This window comes from Pelmatolapia mariae, linkage group LG17, assembly GCF_036321145.2.
Source record: "Pelmatolapia mariae isolate MD_Pm_ZW linkage group LG17, Pm_UMD_F_2, whole genome shotgun sequence".
In the NCBI taxonomy this organism is placed as follows: domain Eukaryota; kingdom Metazoa; phylum Chordata; class Actinopteri; order Cichliformes; family Cichlidae; genus Pelmatolapia; species Pelmatolapia mariae.
Window position 1 is genome coordinate 8903821 of NC_086242.1, and position 23905 is coordinate 8927725.

Here is a 23905-nt window from a genome sequence, read left to right on the forward strand (position 1 = left end):
TCCACACAGAAAGGCCCTGGCCAGATAGTGGAGTCAAACTCAGGACTTTTTTGCTGTGAGACAACAGTTCTAGGCACTGCACCGCTGTGCTGCCCACTTTTAGTCATATTATGTTTTATTTATTGGTAAGCAAGCATAGGAAAGGCCATTGAATGTTGAAACTGTGTGCCAGGACTTTGGTGTAGCAAATATTTACATATTTTCGGATTCCTGTCCCACGCAGCCTGTAGGATACTAATGTTTGTTTAGTGTGTTTCTGTCCTAAATATTATTATGTTTTGATCCAATCACTAGTGAATCCATCCGAGGAAGAGACAGAATGCAGACCTCAGAGTGCAGAAGTTGAAGTAGAAGAGCAAGATGAGGATAAGGGAATGGAGGAGGACACCCCTCTAGTGGCCGTTGCACCCGATGCTTCACTCCCAGAAAAGCAGCCCTCAGCCTCCATTGCGGTCTCTGCTAGTCCTGCCTCTCAGTGTTTAGATGAGGTAACAATCATGTGCATTGTTATGTTGTTATTTTGTGAATGGCATTTTTAAATTGTTTTCAGAAAGACAAACATCCCTATTTGATATTTATAGTGACAGATTTAACTCTCATGACTCAAAAGAAAAGAAAATAGTATCAGATATGTTATAGATGCATGTATTTGCACAAGGCTAATGTTCAGGACTATTATTTCCTCCATTCTTTTGCAGTTTAATTTCTGATATCAAAGTATTGCACATACATAATGTGCGTTAAAGTGTTTGTCATAAACATTAAGTGTGAAAAAAAAGTGAATATTTAGGACTTGAAGTCATCCTGTGAATGAGCACAACACTTTTATTAACTTTATCATCACAGACAGTAAACAGACAGTAAAGTCACAGTCCCACAGTTTTATCATCTTCTGCGAAGCCGATATGAAATCTGCCTTTTATTTAGTGGCTTTATTGGTTCAACACCTCATAAACCCATTTGTTATGGGCATGCAGCACCTCATCCTGCATTTTTACAAGCCTCATTCAGCCTCGGACACTAGACGGCAGACACTTTCAAAGACACTCATGCGAAACTTGTATACATTTTTTGTATACATTCATTTGAAAGGCGATTCCAGTACACAAGTGGAGCAGGCATGAAAAGGATTTTAAACCGACCGAACACTGAAATGTGCAACACAGCCATGGAATATTAATTTTATTTTTTCCCCCAATATAAAAATTGCATATCTATTGGCACAACAGCTGAATATGAATGATAGAAAAGATCAATCTGATTCACACAAAGAATTCCAATTTTACGCAGATATTTACTATGAATGATCACAATTATGCCTAGTCCTTGTCATTACTCAAATGTCATCAATCATTAGACTCTGTACTGCATGACCATTGTATCATATAAAAGCTATCATACCTCTCAAAGTAAAATAAATACTGTACACATCCTCATAGTGAAGCATTTCTTTCCCCAATCCTTCCCATTTACAGTGTGTATAAAATGAAATAAATGGTGCTATACAGTTTCCTAACATTAGATAGCAGTATTGTACAAGAAGAGGATTTTACAGATTATGGCATAGAGAAGTGTGCAGTAATTCGGTGCATCCAAAGCTTGGAAACACATTTTTTTTCCTCACTGCAATGTCCTGCTTCGTGGCTGCTCTCAAGAAGAATCTAGTAAAACATCAATAATGCAGTATGCACACACATACATGACTCAATAGAAATTTATTGGATGCTGCGTATTTATACTGGGATGTCTTCTGTGGTATGGGATAATGATAAATCAGCAAGCTGCCCCAGAGCAGTGAGATAAATGCCAGAGAAGGGCCAAGTAAAGCTATACATTTATTACTGACTGTAATTTTTCTAACAGTTTGACTCTCCAGCTTGAAGTCTTTCGTAATGATTATCGGACCCACTCAAAACTGTATCATCAGCTCTCGTATACCTCACTTGGGTGGCTGCTGTTAATTACAAAATCATTTACAGCAGAGAAAGTGATAGCTCATTAGTTTTTACTACTAGTATGTGCTGTGCTGTGTTTCTACGCTGGGTTTATGGCAGGAGGCAGCAGGACAGAAAGAGAAAAAAAAATGTCAAAGACCAGTGAAAAAATCTCTTCTGGTAACCCTCAGTTTAATGTTATGGCCCACGTAGGAGGCTGGCCTACACTGCATGGGAGGTTTTTTAAAAAAAAAAATTTTATTAGTCCATCATTGTTCATAGTCCATTGTCCTTTATTATCATCATTTTAATCCAACATTTTGAAGGCCACACTCACTAGAGTGGAAAAGTAATAGCACACTTAAATTTTTCACAATTATTGTTATCATTAGTGCACCAAACTACTTATAGTCCTATCGGTGCACACGTACGCATGTGTAAATGTGTAAATGCATGACTACTAGTGAGTGTATCTGTGTATGAGTCCTTATGTACTTGCTCTTCCATTTTCTTTGTCTTTGCCTGCATGACTGCACTCACCAATTTTTACCTGTCCTTTTAAGGACCATAGTTCTTGGGCCGTATCATCATTTTGACAGTTTTAAAGGCCTGCCTGTAGTTGGTGGGGTAGTACTCGGTCGACATGTTGTGCCACGTTCCCCAGAAGATCCCGTTCCTGACTCCCTTGTATCTCTTGTGATAGTACTTCCCGTTGAGGTTGGCAGACATGCAGGCGTCAAACCACCAGCCGGAGCTGTAGTAGCCGCCACAGTTCCCAGAGGGGTACATGTCGTTGTCGCGGTCGGGTGTGGAGAAGAACTTCTGGTCGTGGTTGAAGTGCTTGTTGAAACTGAGGGCGTTCCCAGCCGTCCCACTGTAATGAGACATTGATATATAAGGTGTGCTGTTCCAGTTTAAGGTGTTCTAGCAGCAACTGAGAATGAGAAATATTGCATGTACAGAAGTGAACCCTGTACCTGTATCCACTGACAGACAGACGGTAGCGTAGGTACTCATTGGCCACATAGAACTGATCATACTTTGCATACTCCCGGACACCCTCAAAGTCCTCTAGCTCGATACGCAGAATCATATCTTTTGCTTTTGTCAGCAAATGGATATGGTCATTGCCCAGCCAGAACTCACCTCTGCAGGATAGAAAGGAACAAAATGAGGCATGCTGATATATATATAAAGCTCACATACTGGGTTAGAATTTCAATCGGGGTTTTTTTTTAGCAAAATGCATGTGTACTCCAATAGAGGAAAATAGGAAAGGAGGAGAGGAGACATTCTTTTAGTGGGAGTTTAATGCTGGATACTCAGACATGCTTAGAAGGTTGTTTTGAATAATTTGTTTTATATCTGCAACTTTATGATCAGTTGAAATGGGGTCAGATCATCTACTGTGGTCATCATTTCCCTAAGGCCTAGTCCACATGTAACTTGAGTCTTCTTTTGAAAATGGTGCCTTTTCTCCTTCATTTGCTAAGTAAATAAGTCTGCACAAAAAGATAAAAATGAAATGAATGGGGTTTAAGAGCATGCCAAACCAACAGGCAGTATTACCCTAACCTCAAAGCCATAAACTCTTGTTGGCCTTATGTCATGAGCCAAAAATGTTGTTTTTGTACTCGTGATCATTCACTACTCTCTACTCCCTGTATAAGGAGTTTTATGTAGAAAGCTAAATAGCGAGCCCAATAACAAAATGAAAAATGGCTTCTGATAATATTTGCCCCATTTTCTCTGTCTTGTTACATCAACGCTGTCACACAGTTAGAGCAGAATAGATCAACATCAGTTAGATAAGTGATTAATAACGTGCATATTTCTGATAAGTGCATTGAACAGAGTGTAATTCCTCAAGTTGATGAATCTAAATACTTTGTGGCAGTTTATTTAGTGTTCTGCTTTCTTTTGTTTCATTACTCTGTCTGTTTTACTTCAACACAATGCATGATGGAATGCAGCACTTGGGTTTTCCACTTTGAATACTTTGAATGCACTAAATAGGGTATAACAGTCCTTCCTGTACATACAACAGCACTACAGATATGGCAGACTCACAGTGTTTTCATGTGAACCAAAGACCAAAACACACAGAAAAAGTTCTGATCTTTTTTAAATATCTCTATACTTGCCCTTAGTGTTATGCATGATAATCAATCACTGATAATGAAAACAGGTGTTGAACAAACAGTGATATAGAGAACAGGTGTGCATCATTAGCTCCTCTAAGTACTGAGGGATTAGACTCTCTCAAGTTTTGGTAAAAGTATTCTGTAGCACATGACATTAAATGAGCTCTAATTCACTGGTAAAAGAACAGTATAGATGAACAATTTCCTACTAGCAAGACAAAAAATAAATACATTGAACAAACTGCTTGTTTTTGTGTATTCTTTAAAACTGTATAGCTTGCAGCTAGTTAGATGAGCAGGTGGTAGACTGGAGTGTAATGAGGGTCCAGAAAATAGTTGAGTTTGACTTAATGCAGTAGTGTGTAGTGCTGACTTAAAATGATACAGGCTTGACTTAAAACAATGCATGCTAATTAAAAAAGTTGTCCAACCTTTGCTGGAACTGCTTAATGTCACTATGTCACATGACATTAAAAACTCGCAGGAGTTTTCAGTGTCAGTCGTTGCATTTGCAACCAGATACATTATGTAAGGAGTTTGGTTGCAAGCCGGCAGCGTAAACTTTGAAGCTTCTCTGTGAACAAAGAACCTTGCTCTCACTGGCTTAAGGCTTCACTGATACACATGATGCGTGGCACATTTTGTTATTCTAAGAATGTCTTTCAAGAGGGGATGCTTTTGTTTCTTTTAGCTGTTGTTTCTGACAGCTAATGCTATTTCTATGGGAAAAGTATATGGATTAAGCCTTTTATTGGCTTTTTGAAAAGGTTTATATACATTCAGATCCAGACTGTAAACAATAACTGGACAGATTCCTGTACTAAGAAGCAGTTTTTGGGCTTAACGTCTGGTAACTTCGAGTTTAACCCTGTGTTTTCAGTATTACAAAAGCAGTTTGTGTCTTACTATCACCATGGTAACTTGTGGTGCACACCTAACCTGCTCCACAACAGGTTATGGTCGAGATAAGAGGTCCACATGTATGAAATCACCATCTACTGACCAATCAGTTCCCTGGAAAATAGGATCACCATTCCTGGAGGATCGCTTAGACCTTGGTGCACAGATAGTAAGAGGGCCTAAAGGTTTTTCAAAAGGATCTAGGCATCTAGGATCTTTTTCTTTACTCGATGAACCTCAGTAATAAATCTAGATTCTTAAAAGCAACGTTGTTCCTTCATTTTCTTTTTCCTTCGCTGCAGGCCATTTTGAAACCATTTTATTGTTCGATTAGCCTTAATATATTGTTGGGGAACATGGCTCTCAGACATCTAGGCCTCCAGGTGAAAGAATAAGGCAACCACTATAGTATATACATATCTAAACACTAATTTGAGTGAATGTGTTCATATATTGGAAAGCTCTGGGTTTACTTATCCAGTTCATAACCACCGTTGCGTGACTGCTTAGGCTGATTGCTGATGTTTAAATAAGTGAAGCCAGATAAGGAAAAGATATCCTGGATATGCTGAACATGCTTTGTAGTACAGACCCCAGGAGGGCTTTGCCTGCCTATACGTTATCCTGATATCCGGTACAGCAGAAGCCATTGGCTATTTCCTCTAGGAGCTAAATTATCAGAGGAATGCCCAATTGTGGGGGAGGAGGGGTAAAGAAAATAACTAACCTGAGGTTCCCAAAGCCTTTCTTATACTCAGCCCAGGTGCGGTTGAAGCTGACAGACCCATTGAGGCGTTGCTGTATCACAGTCCAGCCACCTCCGAAGGACTCCATGTCACAGAATACCTCAAATGTCCCATTGCGAGCGTCAGGTGTCACGCGATATACACCATTCCTCCTCACTTCCAGCACATTGTAGTCTGAACAGTCCCGAGGGGCTAAGATGACTGCATGGGTGGCAGTGAGAAAGAGAGAAGGGAGAGTAGTTATAAGCAGATGTTACTGGATGATATTCAGTAATATTTTCACTTTGGTCTGGCATTGTTCCCTGAGACAGTAATAGAAACAGGCCCTGAGGCTGAGGAAGGCTGGAGAAAAGAAAATGAGATAGGTTAGTAGGAAATCCAGTGTGGAAGTTCTCATCCCTGCCTTCATTTAAGAGGAATGCATTCAAACACAAAAACACCACTTCACCACATTCATTTTGCCTGTCAGACATCTTCCCGTAACCATTTCTTATGTATAAAATGACATTAAAAACAAGCTGATTGTGAAATATGTATTTCACAATATATCCACGCTTATCTGAAATATAGTATTTAGAACCATTGAAGAAACAGCCTCTGCCAGGGAATAAATTCCTCTAATCTCCCCATGTGCTACAACACAGGTCCATTTTGTATACCTTCAATGCATTCTGAGCACTTTTTTTTTACCTGGCCACTTATTCGTCTACCTTTTCCTCCTGTCCCTTGTGTCGCATTGCAGGCTACCGAATCAATCCAAAGCCAAGGTCCAAAGACTCCTGTCAGTTAGGATTTTGGAAGTGAATGGAACAGTCTTGTTAAAACGTGGGAAAGTGTAAAACTGGATTAGAGAGCCATACCCCCTCCATGCACACTGGCACCTTGGGTCTAAATTGTCCTGACACTGGGCAGGCAGCATGTTGGACTCCTTTTGAGTGTTAGATGCGCTCCATTGATGATACAATGTTCTCATAGTCCTTAATCTCTCTAGAGGTGCAGTAGATTATAATAGTGCTGGGGTAGGTGGTGCTCATACCCCAGCAGTAGTACTGGTATAGGAAGGAAAACAAGTGTAGGGAATGAATAGTGTTTGTAGAAAAATGCATGTTGCTGTGGATAGTTGTATTTCTATTTTAAAAGGAATTGAACTAGCAGATGGAGCACAAACATTTATTTTGCTCACTAAATAAGCAACTTCGTTTTCTGACAACATTACACCTGAATGCTTCAAGTGCAAAATAGCTGCAGATGGTAAATCACTCCATATGGGAGTTGATCGCAAGGTTGAAATGTATCCTTGTCACCTTAACAGCTCGGTCGGCATTTGGCAACAAAAGAATTGACCCGTAAATTCTTTCAGTGTCACACTCACTTTCAGCGTCTGACTGCAGTGTCGCCACTTCACATCTTCTTTTCTATTTGTCCCCATCTATCTGACTGGGCAATCAGTGTCCCGAGACAGACAAGAGTGATCTCCATTTCAGTACCTCTGGCAATGTGCCTGACCTAAATAACTCTAATATCAGCCACTTACTCGTTCCTGAAAAACTCTTGGCTGATGGGTTGTCTATGTGACTGTTGAGGCAAATTAATAGCTAATTGGTCTGGGACAAGGAAAGTGATATCCGTCATTTCTGAAAATGATCCCAAAACAGTATATGTTTACAGTAAAAGGACAAAGCCCGCTAGGGGATGTACTCATTTCTGAGTTGTTGTTTGTGGACAGCAGAGAAACAGCATGAGGTAAAAGCCTGACTGGTACCCACATTACTATTCTAACCTTGACAACGAAGGCCCTGTAAACTCATCAAAGCAGTAATTTTAGCCTACATCATGATTTTTCCCCCAAATCCCACAGCAGTGAGAAGTCAGAAGTCAGACAAAGCACTGGAACATGACTCATATGTTGTTTTGCTCTGAGGGGAAAGTTCAAACAACTTTACCAGAGCAAAGTTTCCCCCTTCTTCTTCTTTCTTACTCACTGGTTTGACTGGCAAGTCGACTGACATAGGCTGATGAGTCCCACGCCATATTGACTGACATGCTTTTTATAGATGACATTTTGACAGACTGATTTGACTCTTGGCGCTTTGCCTGTTTGACTTCAGACCATACAAGTGATTCTCATAAAAGGAAGACAATTATTATCAAGAAGTATGCCTCATGTCAACTGAGGAAATGTGTATCGAAAGTGATAGCATACTACTGCTTATACTACTTCAGTTTTGATGGAAAGAAACTAAAAAAAATGCGCTTCCCTTATGAAGTTGCCCGACACCAAATTTCCAAACGAGCAGTTCTTGATGGAGGACTGAACATCCATTCTCATTTTGTATGATTGAGTTAATGTAGCTGAACAGGGACATGAATTTCTATGCTTCCTGCAGGAGTGAAAGTGAAGATCAGTGCTCGTTGCAAAAATGGAAATTGGCAAAATGAGCGAAAATGAACGCTTAGAGCACTTTGAGTGATAACAGCATCTTGACAAATGTAGTTTTACTCCCTATTAATGGTGAAATTGCAATTCTACATTGGGTTAAATGATGGTTACGGTCCTCACAAAGTTGGCATTTTTTAAATTTGTCAGTGTAGTTTGTGTAAAAGGCCTACAGCAATTTTTTAACCTGCTAGAAATGCCTTATGTAGCTTTAGTTAAAATGCTAGATAGTTTATTTTTTGCTTCACTAAACACTTTTGACATTGTGGTAAATAACCTGGAAACTCTTCTCAGTGAAAGTCTGTTTTACTCTGCCCATTAGGAGCTCGCGGAGGAACATGATCAGCATCTGGTTCTAACATGGAACTATTAAAGTTTTAAGACAAGAAAAATTCTAAAAGATGTTCATTTAGCAACTTTTGGAGTAACTTTTCATCGCGATTTCTAATTTGAGTGATCTTGTGAAACACCCTAACACAACGTATTGGTCGCTTTCCTCAGTAACAGCAGCTGTTTCTTTTCTGCTACATTTGGATGGAATTCAGACACCATTAGGCACAGTTTCCTGAGCTGAAGTCGGATACTTATCCAGTTCTTGACCTGAACAAAGCAGATAGATGTACAAAGACAAGTGCTACTGACCCTGGGTGCCATCCGTGACTACTGTAGTGTCAGGAAAGCCGCCTTCATTATTACTTGTGGTATTGGCAAGAGATAATGAGCGCTTGTCTTTTTATGCAGTAATGAGCATCCAAGAGCATGACCTCCAGAAGGAGGCAGGGAGGGAAGCAGAGAGAAGGGACTAGGAAAGAGAATCAAAGAGGGGGAGACAGTAAGAGGTAGGTCAATAGAAAAAGAAATATGAAATAGAGGAAAAATGAGGAGATGGTATAGATGCTTTGAGGATAAATGCATAAGGGAGGGGGAAAATGATCAGGTTTGAAGGAAAAAGAAGCAAGCTGGAGAAGCAAACAGAAGAGAAAGGGATGGGATTCCCTTCACACCACTGTTCCAGCTAATCTGCTTAGAAATAAGCTCACATCTGTTTTCCACATAAAAGCCCCAATATAGTGTAACATTCATACTGAAGTACTGGATAGTATTTGCTTTCTGAAAGTGCCCTGCATTTCTACTGTGCTCGCATCCAAAAGAGCTTTTACATCAATGTAAAGTGGGGTATTTGTTTTGCTTAGCTAGTCTGCAACCCCCACTGTTTCTAGATACAATATCACAGGCTTGTTTAAACGGTCATAAAACTTCCAAGCAGGGAAGCACTGATTAATCTGCAAAATATCGATATCAGCTAGTGTTGGTTTGTTGGCTGATATCTCCAAGTACAACAGCATCTACTGGTGTCAGTGATATTCATCTATTTTGCTCGAATCAATTTCATGCTGGCTAATTGTTCAAAGATAGCGTGATGCTGTTACACTTTAAAGCATTTCACTGTCGATCTGTATCGGCCCAGAATTTCACAATGTGTGCATTCCTACTTTCAAGTGTGGGTCTTTTTCTGCCTTCCCTTTTTGAGTTTGTGCGTATGGAGAGTAGTGAGGGGTCACTTCGGTTAGTTATGTAAGAGTTAAAGTGAATTCTCACTTTGAACCAAGTTCTATTGCTTCACTCCAGTACAGTATGTGCTCAACTTAAAGCTATTTCACTCTGTCCATTTGTGCACCGGCTACTCTGAACCAGCCACTCCACTCCAGTAATGTAATGAATACAGTAACCTTTTGGTACGCATTAAGATGATGGAAAATTCCATTTCTCAAATCTAGACTACACCTAAATATATAATATTCTTCATATAAGTAATGGAGAAGACATGTAGCAACAGACCAGTGAGTGTGGTTGGCAAGGACACAGGCAACATAGAAGATTTCACTTTTCATTTCCCAGGAAGAAAGGTCTTGTTGGGTGAAAGTAAACACCCTGACTCTGATTATTTTTGAAGTTGATTATAATGTCCACTCAGGAATGATTGGATACAGCCTATGCCAGAAAATATATCCCCCTGCAACCCTGAACTGCTAAACTTATTTAACCAACAGAGTTTTATTACAATAATAACTTTTTTTTTTTTTTTTTTTTTAGGAAATAAAAAATTGAAAAGTGCACTCTTGATCATGCTCAGAAGGATTACAAAAATGTATGAGAAGAACAGAAGAGAAAAGGGGGGGCGAAACATGAAATGGCAAAGATATAACAGAATAAAACATAACAGAAAAACACATTCTCTTTTAACTGAAAGCCCTTGTCACTGGGAAGATGGAGAGGGCAGATCACAAGATCAGACGAAAAATAACAGGACCAAAGGAATGGAGGGTTAAGTATAACAATGTAGAGAATATTATTATTATTAATTATCTTAATAAAAGCAAGCTTACACTGAGGGCCAGTCTGGGCTGGACATTCGGTGGTACAGCTGGAGCTGAGCTTGTTGACCACTCCGGTGATGTTCTCCACCCGCCTGTCCACTATAGCCTGCACATTCTCCATGTTAAGGAGGTTGATTCCCTCCAGTCGACCCTGCAGAGCTGAGATTTGGTTCCTGGCGTTGCGCAGGCTGGCTGACATCCTATTCAGCTTCACCTGAGAAAGGCCAGAGCAAGCGTGAAGGAATTTATTTTTGGCACGCACTACAAAGCAGGCAGATTACCGAAGTCACCAGCCTCCTTCATTGTTTCACCAGCCAATTTGAATTTTAGAATGGAAACAAAGTCTGCGTTACGATTGGCTGTCTGCCAAAGTGGCTGTGAGAGTCACTAAGCTTACCAGGCGGCAGAAATCTACTGTCACTGGGCTGGTGTCTAACTCTGATTTTCCCACCCTGCTTATTGTACCAGAAATTTTCCCTGGCGGAGTGGCGCCAGGTAGGACTTTGCGTGTCTTTTAACATCTGGTCAGTTTGCATTCCAGCTGGGCGCATCTGACTGGAAGCATGAAGCACGCTTCATATCAGTGTCCCCTAACACTTTCACAAAGCTGCTAAAGATCTGGCTTTCTGACAATTTGCAGGGTTTTAATGGAAACGGAGGAAATGGTGCAGTGCTACTATTTCACATGTTGTACACACCTCTGTGCTCTACAGATGTAGCAGAAAATGCACACTGGATTGAACTATACCAAAACAATTTTAGATCAAGGTGAAAAAATGATAAATTTGAGCTCAACCAAGTCTATTTGTAAGGTAAATGATTTATTCCTTGGTTCAGTCCTATATCTTTTCCTGTAAGTGTTAACTTTGCCTCTTACCTGCATCTCCTGCATGTTTTGGCTCGGAGCAGGTTTCCCAAAAATTGAACCCGGTCTTGCGGCATCCACAGTAGCTCCAGGAACCATCCCATCTCCCCTCTCCTCTTGGCTGGATCCACCTTGCACCTCCTGCCCCGTCACTTTTTCCCCGGCATCCCCCTGAATCGGGATCTGGTCTGCCTGCTGGTGTCCAAAAACTCCATTGCCCCGTGCCCCACGGCACTCCTGGCACCCGCTTTTCAGCTTGTTCACTACCTCCTTCAGGCTCTGCAGCTCCTTCATCGTCTTCTCCAGCAGCCTGAACTGCTTGGGCAGCTGGATGGTGAGGGGAGGCAGAGTGATCTGGTAAGGGCAGTCCTCCCCGTCCTCTGCCCCAGAGCTCCCACACTGGCCCATAGGTCTAAGTTTGACAGGGCAAGAAGTGGGAGTACCAGACTCAAATCCCAAATGGTAGGATCCTCTAGAGTCCCATCGCTGGTGAGAGTTAACAGGAAAGTCTGCTGCCTGGCTGATTCTGAGTAATAAGGTGCCTGTAAGCAGGAGACCAGCACAAACGCAAAGTCCAATTGTCCTCATTCTTCTGTGAGATTTTTAAATAAGTGTGTGTAAAGAGAAAGCGTCTGTGTCTGCCTCTGATATGAACTTGGAGTGTATAGTAGTGTTTTTGTATGTGTGTGCATGTGTGTGTGCCTGCAGATTTCCTGTGTAAGTGTGTGGATGTGTGTCCAGTATCTTATTTGGTGTAAGAGAGTGTGTGCATGTGTATGAGTGCAGTCTGCAGGAGGGAAAGAGCGCAGGGGAACTGCCGCTGCCTCAGATAGCTGTGTCATTAATATCAGGACAAGTGAGGGAGGGAGGGAGGGAGAGAGAGGTAGGGAAAGGGATGTGAGAGAGGGAATGTGCTGATTTTCAGGGGATGGGAGGGGCAGCACTATTGCGTAATGCAAAACACCATATCAACAGCACTGTAAAAAAAAAAAAAGATTGGTGGTGGTTGGTAGATAGAGAAAGAGGCAGAGTCCTTTGCCTGCAGTCCATGCATGCTGCCATCCTGCCATATTCTCAAGTCAGCTCATTTCCCCGAAGAGCAGAATGACTCAGTCCACAGGAACTATTCCCTCACTACTCTTTTCTTTTTTTTTTCATGCTGTTTTTTTCCACAGTTTTTAACATTTAAAGACCCCTCGTTGACCTGGTTCAGATTCCAAAACCTTACTGAAAACACTTGATAACATCCACTGCGCTAAAGTCTCTCAGTTGTCTCTGGATGGGCTCAATTCCTGTATATATATGGTTTAGTACAAGAGAAAAGGTTTGTTTCAGTTTGTTTAAGCTGGCAATTTCTTTCATCTACTGAGCCTGCTTGGGACCTTGCAAATTGAGCATAACATTCATTAGAGACTTTTATAAAATGAGTTTCACCTGAATGCTGAGATTTTCTGAATATTGAGTGTGTACTGATACGCTGTCGTGATAAGATTTAATTTTTGCACTGCAATACACTTGCAGACTACAAACCTACATTAACATGAAGAAAAACATTTCAGTTCAAATAAGACATGGCACTAGAGAGCTTCTATAATCATATCTTAAAGGTGCCCTTTGGATTGTCCTTGGACACAAATTCAAATACATATTCATATTTAGCGTTTCTTACTAAAGCCAGTTGTTTGTACCTGTCCTGAGTGCTTGTTCGATGACTGGATAGCTGCAGGTCCCCCTGCCTACACAATGTTCAAAGTCAGACAGCGTGCTTGGTTTAAACTTGTTTTTCATTGTTACAGAACTATTTCTATGATTTCCCCAGTACTCTGTTTCCACCTTTCTACCTTTCTTTTTTTTTTTTTTTTTGGTGTTCAGTTGCTGGTGATTATGAGTCTGGAGCATTTCTGACACAATGCTTTTATGTGTCATGTCAGGAAATGTTTGGAATGGCTGTTCAATTCTTTTTCTCTAGTGTGGCGAAAATATGGTAATGAAAAGCACGTTTTATGTAACAGCAGGCACGTAACACATGCAACATTTTACTAAGAACAAAACAGCTTTTTTTAACTGAAGTAGCTTCACTTCCAGTCAGGGTGAACGTGATTAACTGAAGGTGCTCTTTATCTGACCCACTTAATAATTCATCAGGAAGAAGGTCTAGTTTTTTAATGAAGGAAAACGGAAATGTTATAAATACAAAATCAGGAATTTGCAAGGCTTAAGTTTAATGAACAATGCCTTGGCTGGCACTTCAGCAATATGTTTAGGCATTTATGTTCTCAATGAAAACTTTACCTTGTCTCCTCTAGTGGTGGTGATCACAGAATAACTTAAGATACACTCCTACCATAATACATCCCTATGATAACGATGGTGTCGCGATACAGTGATTCAGTAGAAATTGTCATTTTCATTGTCATTTATTATTCAGTTTTGCGTAGATTCCCTTTTTTAGCTCTGACTTTTGTTTGCCATTTTTCTCCTGTGTTAATTACCCTCAGATAACCTTATTCTCATTCATCTAATCAGTAGCATCTCAAACTCGCAGAGTAAAGACAAAAGTCGAATATCCAAGAGAATCTGTTCAGAGCATCTGTATGTTTGAATAAAACTATTAACAATTGCATATAATTGGCAGTATACCAGTAATTCATTGCCAGCTGAAAGATTACTAAGAGAAAACTAGGCATGCTGTCTGGACTACAGACACAACAGTGAGTTTCTGCAAGTAAAAATCCTGTTTATATTCTCCATAGGGATTTTGACCATGAGCCATAATGGTCATAACCATCCAAAGCAGCATAACTTCGAGTTACAACATTGTGAAACGATGGGATGTGCTCCCATAGCAACCACATGTTTATATGATAACAACCTTGTTTTAATCAAAGAAATCGTTTCATTTGTGATGTAGCAAAAAAGTACAACTCCTAAATTGAAATAGCGAGGTCTCTGATTGGTGGAGGTCGCTGTTACCATGAACTTGTTGGTCCATGGTAACAGCATTGGATCGCTTAGTGAGTGTGAAACTTTAGAAACTTTGATACAATGACTGCACACAATTCAATTCAATTGTATTTATATAGCACCAAATCACAAGCGCAGTCGCACTAATTTATGACATTACCAAATTATCATCTACAGAGGAGACCAAACTTTTTTATTAGACACAATCATAGTTTATTCGTTTTTATTTATTATTATTTATCTGGTGAAGCAGACAGCAGCTAGCTATCGGGCTAACAAAGCTTGCATTTGTGTGAAACACCATTAGCTTGCATGCCCAGTGCATAATTCAACAGTGTCAAAGCAGAAATTAGATTTAAGAGTTAGTCCTCATGAGGTTTTATATTCCTGGACAGCTGAAGAAAGCGAGTGAACTGCTACTTGAGTTGTATTGGGCTGTCACTTGCACTCACTAGTGAAGAATTGGATCATGTCAATAACTAGGTTATACTTTACTAGACACACACAACGCTCACTATATTATAAACTCTTTATATAAGGATTTCACTAGAGAAATCGAATTTGAAGTTCATCTCCAAAACTGAAGCCCTTAAAACAGCGGTCTGTCACTCTGTTACAATAAATGTATAGGAATGGGCCTGAATGAATCTAACCAAACTGCAGTCACATCCATGAGCTTGCACATGGTTTTTGTGTTTCAAAACTGCTATGAAGTCACCAATAATGGATTTATGAATGGGTCTATATTGTTTATTTAAATATGTAAACGGATAATGACGCCTTTCTTAATCAGCAAACGAACAATACACTTGCTTTTGTATGTAATGAAAAAGTGGTGCTGTGGTTATTTTCAGTGGTTTTTGTATGGTCATAATTAATATTGCAGTCATACTTCATCACAAACATTACTCATGAATGAGCCTCCCTCCTGGAGCATCTTATAGAAATTATTAAGCAATGAAAGCCATTAGTATGAACTCTGTAGGGCTCATAGTGACTACATGAGGCTGGATGCTTGGAGGCTTCTTTTTGTGGCTTCATGAACTTGGCACTGATTGTTTGTTTCTGGGACATAGCTATGGTTTCAATTTCTTATGTGATTCATAACCACGAGATGTGCAGTTGTTTTTTCTTACTCATTCTGGAGCATTTTTTGCCTCGTTACATGTCTTATTTCTGCAGAAGTGATGTCACGTTTCTACAGAATAAGTTTAAAAACCTGGCACTCCAGGAAGGAAAATGTTCCTGAACAAAACTTCTCCTGACAAAGAGATCCAGCTTGGCCGTAGGCTCCACTCCAGTTCAGTCATTCGATATGAGGAGATGAGGGTAGAAACAGAGAGCAAGAGATCATGCCGTGGAATTCATGGCTTTGCCTCGTAGCTATTGTCATTATTTTTCTCCCTGAGGGTGCAGAGTATTAAAGCCCAGAGTGTCTTTTTGTTACACACTCCACATACCTGCTGCACTACACACTCATATTCCTGGAACATTTTACTGCTGTTCTGCAGCACAGATCACATGCTCGCTTATGTGTGCGGAGGTTGGGGGAAAGATGGACAGCCACTGGATGTGCGTCCGCATGCCTGAGTAAATATCTTCCAGTAATTGTCTCCACCTCACGTCAGAGATGCTTTGCCACATGTGAGCCTCATGCACCCATCCCTTAAAAGCCTCCAGTACCCTCCGCTGCTCAAGATAAGTCTTGGCACCAGAATTAGAGAGTCTGCCTGGAAGCGCTTCAGGCTGCTTCTCTCAGATAAATGCCCAGTGTACAGCCAGGATGTTTGTTCCATCACTGGTGTCATCTGTGCTGCTGACAACACAAATGGCTGTGTAGAATTTAGCGTCAGATCCTTTTTTTTTTAAGTAAATTAGTTTCAATTTTGCAATTAAGTCATTATAAAAGAGTAATTCAAGATGTATTTTGGGATGATCCACCTGCCACAGTTGTAGTTACACTGATATGACCTTGGGACTGACCCCACCCCCTTCCAAAAAAACAGAAAAAGCAGAAAAAACAACAACATTGTAATAAATCATATTAACCAGAGAGTCCTAATCTAAATCATTCACAACATTCATATCTTTGTCCTTTCGGACCTTGGAACGTGGTTGGGTACTTCAAGCACTTTTGACAATAGCCAGATAAACAATATAATAGGATGAATCTGAAAACATAATCGCCTATCCCTAATGTTTGTAGGTGAGATATCAGCCCGCGTGCGTGCATATATATAATCAGAACGTTTGTGTGTGTTCATTGCCGTTAGATTACTTGCTACACAGTCCGACCTGAGATATCCTCAGTTCTGCAGCTCTTTGATACAGACAAGACTATCCCTCATTACTCCCTCCTCTCCACCAACCTGGCTCTAAAGATAAGCCCGGAACAACACCTGTCCTCTGTTTCTATCACCGTTACACACACACACACATACAACTCCCTTTGCGAGGAGAGAAATTTCACAACTCTTGCAGATTATTTCCCTTTCGCGGTGCTCTTGACCTGATATCTTCGTCTGCGCTGTGTTTTGTTTTGCTGGTTTCCAAAGTTTCACAGCTGTGTATTTTTTTTTATCTTAAACCTTTTTTAATCATCCAAAGATTGATTGTCTTCAATTGCTTGTAGTTATTATATATGGTCCATTTTCAGTGAATGCTCTTGATCTTTTGAGATTGGCCATAGTTTGATGTTTGTTTGATTTTTCTTACTGATCTCGATAAAGTGTTCTGATTTTCTGATATCTGCTGCGGCGATAAAGGTTTATTCACCCCAACTCGGGATGAATCCTTTTACGGATATCGGGAGGTTGCGCTTTGTTGTGGTTGATCTCATTATGTGTTTGTGCAAGTCCACGCAGATATAGAAAAAAATTATTTTTCCTACAATAGTAAGTGATGCTTTTGCACACTGCAGCACAGAAACAAGTTTTTTTCTTTTTTATTTCAATTTGGACTATTCTGATGTTTGAAGCTGGAATCTCTATTGATTTAGCTTTCAACTTCTTGGACTTAATTTGTCACAAGATATATTAAAGAAAACTGCTTACTGGTCATAAGTTTTGTTTTTTGTTCTGTTTTTCTGTTTCCTAGCAGTTTTACCTTTGTGGATATTGAATCGGGGAGAAATGGGGACAAGAGGTTTCTGCAGGATGTGATATTCTATTAATTTGTCCTTTTGAACAGGCAGCTCTGGGTGCAACCACATTTTCTGTGATAATGACAGCTGAGCTGGCAAACCCTAGCAGGAGGGTTTGAGCCCGAACAGTCTAAATGCTGTTGTAGCTCCGATATCTTTCTTCATTCTTAATTTCATGATGATGTTAAACTAATATTCTTTTTGTGTTCTTTAGTTGTTGTCAATGGGCAGGATCAGCCAGACCAAAGCTGCCAAACTGAAATCTACCTACAAGCTCCTCCATGATACCTTGAAGAGGTATGTTTGATAAACCAAGTTTTTTTGTGTTCTACTTTGGAATCATTTTTTGACTACAGTGACATTTCCTTGGGCAAAACCAGCACTTTGTCAGATCCAGTTACGCTTCACTTGTTTACCCTTTAAAAGCATTGATGTAGTTTTAGAACAGAGAAGAGCAGCTTTGTTTACGTTAATAGAGAATTGTAGAATGCAGGTGAGGAAGTGTGAAGACGTTACAGACACTACAACTGCTGTATAGGCTGAAACACTTGTCAGTGAGAGAAAAAAGTCTTCAAGACATATTTCTTTTCCACTGTTATTGTCTCCTGATTTGAACACTAGTTCTGATTAAATCTAGTGCTGTCAGCGTTAATCTATTGTTAAAATGACGTTAAAGCCATAACCTCATAACGCGGCAATGCTGCACGACGTCAACGCGTTAGCGCAGTTAGCCCGTTAACGTGTTAGCGCCGTGCAGCCCCACGCACGGGGCGATCCACGTTAACTCGCTAACGGAGATTTGCCGCATTATGCGGTTATGGTGTCATTTTAACAAGATTAACGCTGACAGCACTAATTAAAACATTTCTAAGTTTAGTTTCTTGTGACAGCTGATTATGCATGTTGAACTTTATTAGCTTAACAGTAAATCAGTGACAAAACTAATTAGTCATTCAACAGCTTGTAGACCCACCTTTAGCAGCAATAACTTGAAGCAATCATTTTCAGAATGACTTTATCAGTCTCTCGCATCGTTGTGGAGGGATTTTGGCCCGCTGTTCCTCACAAAATTTCTTCAGGCACTGATTTATGCATAGCTCTCTAAAGGTCCCGTCACAGCATTTCAACACCTGTGCTTGAGATTGTTGACCTGTTGCCCAGGCCCAGTTTAAGCAGTTTAAGCCAAGCTTTGGCTGTCAGACGGCCAAATATTTTTCTCTAGAAACCTTTTTTTTTACAGAGGAGTTCATGGTCCACTCAATAACTGCAAGGTGTCCAGTATTATGTACTGTAGCTGCACAAAAAGCACAAATCATCACCCCTCCACCTCCATGCTTGACAGTTGGTATGAGTTTGTGCTTTTCTCCAAATGTGGCTCTGTACGTTTTGTTCTCATCTCTCCAAAGGGCATTGTTCTCATATTCTTGTGATTGTTGTTCAGATTGAACTCTACAAACTTAAGCCATGCTGCCTATGGTTTCCTCCTGGCAAGCCTCCCAAACAAGCCATGCTTGTTCAGTCTTCTTCTAATTGTGCTGTCATGAACTTTTAACAGGCCTGCTAACTGAGGCCTGAAGCTGTTCAGCTATTTTTTTCCACTGGATTCTCCTTACAAATGATTGTGTATAATAAATTCTGATCAGACCCATTAGGTTTATATGGATTTAAAGCTCACTTATTCACAAAGAGTCGGCACAGCAGGTTGCGTTTTGTGATTTGGCAGATACCCTTCTTGATGCAAACCTGAAAGGGATTTGTGTCTCCTCCTGTGATCAAACTGAGGCTATTTTGCTTATTAGGTGAATATGTAAACCACTGCACTATGGACCTAGGTTTAGAAGGATTTAAATGGATTTTGCTAGCTTAAAACAAACAGCATTAATAATTGCATTATTAACTGAAAGCAGAAAACTTGGCATGTCCTCGTGGAGATTATGTGAACTGATATTTACTGTTTAATGACAAAATAAAACCACACATTTAAATCACTCTTCCATACAACAGTGCCCAGGATTCTGAAATCCACCTTTTAGAAGAGGCAAAGAGGTGTCGGGCTGAGCTGAAGAGGCTTCAGGTGGAGGTGGAGAGCATAGAGGAGAAGAGCACCTCTGAGGAGCCAGGAAGTGAGGTCAATGAACTGAGGCAACATCTCCTTCAGGCATACAATGAACTAAAAGCAGCTGAGGAGAGAGAATATAAGGCACAACACCAGCTAAAGTGGTGAGTGTATAGGTGTGTGTGTGTGTGTGTGTGTGTGTGTGTGTGTGTGTGTGTGTGTGTGTGTGTGTGTGTGTGTGTGTGTGTGTGTGTGTGTGTGTGTGTTCATTTACACACACTGTTACTACAATCAGCGAGGCTACACATTCAATTTTCAATCAGGTATTGAATCAAAAGCCAAATGAATCAAACAAAGACACAGAAAGTTACATACGCACACCTACGCAAAATAGTGACACACTGGTAGGAAGCAAGAGGGTAAAAGGGAAAAACACAGAAGTGAAACTGCAGTGGTGAAGAGAGAAGTGGACACACAAACTGACTGGAGGATACACGCAAACACGAGCGCGCTCACATACACACTACACACACCCGCAGTAGCACACAAAGTCAGGTAACTGGGGACCAAACACTGAAGTGAGCTACATGAGGCAGCATCTTTTTATTGAATTTAGAAGGTGAAAGAGTAGAAGACACAAACACACTCAAATCAAATTGGTGCTGTGTTTGTGCAGCGCTTGGCCAACAGCGCACTTCCACACTAATAGAAATAAAAACATTGCTTTAGGACTGAAGGTTATTGCATTTACATCATTTCTATTGCATTCCTCAGTGTTACCGCATGGCGAAAACTTGATGTACGCAATTACTGATACAAATACCAGCCTCAAGTGGATTTGTGTTCAATCCGGATGTAACATGGTTACTCATCTGAGCTCTGTACACTGTTAGTGTTTTTTTATTTTTTTATTTTACACCAGTCTGGTACTTTCTGTTCCTCGTCTCTCTTTACTCTCATCCTGCTGGCTTCTAATGGCAGGCTTTCCTCCCAACCACTCACTCAGTCCAGCTCGTGCAAAAGGTCAAACACACCCATAGAAATGGAAAATACCAGACTCGCTCGAGTATCTCCCCTTCCTCTGTACACAAACTCAACTTTTTTCAAGTGGCAAAGGGAGTTTAGAGAAACATTGCTAAGCAACATTATAACACTCTCTGGTGGTTCCCAAACATTATGAGCATTAACCCTCAAAACAACGTTAAAAATAAATGCCAGGCAAAGACATTCAGCATGATTAAAGAGCAAGAAAGGGGCATCTGAAATGTATATGAAAATCAGCTTACTAAAAAAAATAATGAAAACCTTAAACCTACATTGAAGGATAAAAGTTGACTGATTAAAAGGTTTTCTGAAAAATCTAAAGAGTTTCTAAGTTTGAAGAAATAACTGTGTGTGGTGGAGACTGTTTATAACTGATAGTCAGATTTATGGTAGCCTCCCAGGTCGGCTTTTGGCACCGAACCCCTCACAAATACTGTTAAGAAACACTGTATTTAGAAAGAACTCTGCAGAGACACAAATAAAACACAGTCAAAGGTCAGAAGAAGATGAAAAGCTTGTTGTGATTTTGCTAAAAGATCTCATTTACTCAATCCCCGCACTTATTTTTCCTGCACTGCAGTGACTCCAGATCACCCCGGCAATATAAAACCACTCACTGCACATAAACTCACCACTCCGCGGCAAAGATACGATCTGTAGGATACAGTGATTTTTAGTGCTGACACCCAGGCAGAAAGTTGTAGTCTGGACAGTAATTGAAATATTAAATGAAAACCAATTGCAGAGCATTCTCCTAGGATGCAGTCATAGGCATTATTACATTCTGACTGTGCATATTGTTTGTGACAGCGTTTGCTGGTGAACTCTGTTGCACTCCCACCGTCTCGGTTTCTCCTGCCACCCTTCCTTTCATCGCCTCCAGACTAAGATATTCTCTCCCCCCATTCCTGCCTTTTCTCCTGCTTATTCCCCTTTCCCCTCACTTGTCCACATGGCTATCAGTCTGCATATGACAAGCAGATGCTCACCATGCAAATATGCCTTTTAAAATCACTGCGTCCTTCATCTGTAGCCAAACAGATACGCAGGAATTCAGCACATTTTTCCGGTCACATTTTACAGCCTTCCTGCATTTTTCTCTATAGTTTTTTTTGTGTATAACTTAATATCCAATATATCAGCTTGTCAGGAAGATTAATATAATTTACTTTGTGAGCTGTACAGTATGTGCTTTTGTAAGGTTTTTCATTATGACAGAGCTGACTTGAAATTATTTCATACAAAACTTTAATCAACTGCTCAAAAAAAACATCTGCTGCGGGGAGATGAAAAATGCAAAGAAATTATATTTTATATACACAGTCAAACTTTGCTGGACACAATTTATCTGTTTCTATAGGATGAAGCATATGCTCTAAGTGTTTAGCACTGTCGGTGTATTTGTCAGTATAGAATAAAGTGTTTTATATTAATTCACCAATGCAACTTATTTGGCATGCTCTTTAATAATATGTTGATTCTGCTTCATTTGCTTTTTTGGAAACTGCACATTAGTCAAGTTTTAACAATATAAGTGCAGGTTTGTGTCAGTGTGTTCCTCTTTTTGTTGAATTGAGAACTGAAAACGATTATTTATTCCTCTTGAAATTCCTGATAATTTTGTTTTCTTCTTCACATTCTCCTGTATTCTCATGTGATCTACATTTTTCACCTCCCCTCACCGGCCTGCAGTCTCTGGGAAGAGAAGCAGTATCTGGAGAAAGAGAATGAAATTCATATGAAACCTGCTGTAAGTTCATTATTGCACCATCCAGTTCTAGTTTCAGAGGTGTGGATTACTATTCCAACAATGGTCTTGAAAGAGGATAAATATGAGTTTTACTTTAAGCCTCTATGCAGGCGTAATCCCTCCATATAAAGAGCTGGAACTGTCATTTCAAGCAGTATGAAGCTAAATCATTTTTATTCCAGTGTAGCAAAAAGGAGGGCAACAAGTGGAATGAGATTTAATCCTTGATAACAAATCGACCTAATAGGCCAAATTCTTATTAACCCTTGGATTTTATTTTAATGATAAACAATAACAAGCAACACTTTTGGTGAAGAACATTTTATCAGATGCTGCCAAACAAGCCTGAGGGTTACTCTCAAGGAGCACTACATTTATAAATTTCATCAAACTTTCTAAATTTTATTGCTGGTGCTGCTCATGTCAAAAGACTCTGAGCTTTGCAAAATTTACTGAATAAATTCAGCAGCAGTGCTAATAACATTTGCATGTGTTTATATGCTACCGTTTTAATTGCTGAGTGCAACACCAGATCATTACAAATGAGCCTGAACTCAAAAAGTGTTTTTAATGAGTCAAAGAGGCTCATGGGTAGTATTTAACCAACCAAACAAGTTATTAAAAAATATAATAAAACTCTAAACTCAAAGATCATCAGGGCCAAAGAAGTAATCAGTTCCACTGCTGGTGGCGTGCTTGCTGTTCAGGTAATTTGTTTGCTTAAGTGCTTTCTATCTAACACTCACACTCTGATGGATGCATTACAGAGCAACTTGGGGTTACTATCTTGCCCAAGGGTATCTGGCTTGCCTGGCTCCCTGGAGCCAGGGATTGAACCGCCAACCTTCCAATTTACAAATGACCTGCTCTACCTCATTGGAACCAACTAGAAGACTTTAGCAATTTAAAGAATCCAAATTTAAGGCACGTCTCAACTGGCTTCACTATTTAGGCCAGGGAGCTGTACAGTATATACCACATACACTTGAAAAAAACTGAAACCTACTGTATTATTATTTTTATATACACTAGATTGAGACAGATGTTGAACTAGTATATTAGATTTAAAATAAGTTATATTTAACAGGTAAAGACAAAGTAATCCAGCAGTTTTTAAAGATGTTGAATTTCAACTGATTTGTTCTGAAAAGTTTAGATTTAAAAAAATCTGAAAAACTCTGGCTTTTTGTTTTTGTCGGTCTGGGTCATTAACTTGAAATACTTAAAAACATACACTGTGTATAATAATTTTTTTATACAATATATATAATTTTTATATAACATTTTTATCCTTTCACCCATCCACCAGTTTGAAAAATATGAAGTGTGAGCTTCAATTCGTTATAATGTACCTGATATTCTGTATTATCAGTCTGTGGTTTACACGGTCTATGGGTCCTCTAGGAGCAGGAGGACAAGACAGAGGTCATGCAGGATCAATATGAGGATCTGAGGAGAGAGGTGGCACAAAGACAACAAGAAATCAGGTATTATATGATGAAGTTTTAACATGCATTAGCCACTATCTGTGTTCTGTGTGAGTTT

The 23905-nt window shown here is 39.9% G+C and overlaps 2 protein-coding genes across 2 annotated transcripts in view; one reads left to right on the forward strand and one right to left on the reverse strand.

Annotated features, from left to right (window-relative positions):
* ccdc146 (coiled-coil domain containing 146) overlaps positions 1-23905 on the forward strand; it is a 54452-nt gene that overhangs the window by 2567 nt on the left and 27980 nt on the right. Inside the window, exons 2-6 of the mRNA XM_063460580.1 lie at positions 295-488; positions 17725-17807; positions 19515-19730; positions 22303-22360; positions 23765-23847. Of these exons, the coding sequence (XP_063316650.1) occupies positions 295-488; positions 17725-17807; positions 19515-19730; positions 22303-22360; positions 23765-23847 (634 nt within the window). The remainder of the gene's footprint in view (positions 1-294; positions 489-17724; positions 17808-19514; positions 19731-22302; positions 22361-23764; positions 23848-23905) is intronic.
* Positions 806-12209, reverse strand: fgl2a (fibrinogen-like 2a). Its single transcript, XM_063460406.1, has 5 exons — positions 11417-12209; positions 10549-10753; positions 5706-5925; positions 2912-3082; positions 806-2808 (listed from the first exon to the last, which is right to left on the reverse strand). Exons 1-5 carry the CDS (start codon positions 11990-11992, stop codon positions 2493-2495), a joined length of 1488 nt encoding a protein of 495 aa, XP_063316476.1. The 5' UTR covers positions 11993-12209; the 3' UTR covers positions 806-2492.

Coding starts and splice junctions, on each gene's coding strand:
- fgl2a (XM_063460406.1), bottom strand. CDS start 11,992: ATGAGGACAATTGGACTTTGCGTTTGTGCTGGTCTCCTGCTTACAGGC. Junction 5,926..10,548: donor AGCCCAGACTGGCCCTCAGT/GTAAGCTTGCTT, acceptor CCACCCATGCAG/TCATCTTAGCCCCTCGGGAC. Junction 2,809..2,911: donor CTGTCTGTCAGTGGATACAG/GTACAGGGTTCA, acceptor GTCTCATTACAG/TGGGACGGCTGGGAACGCCC.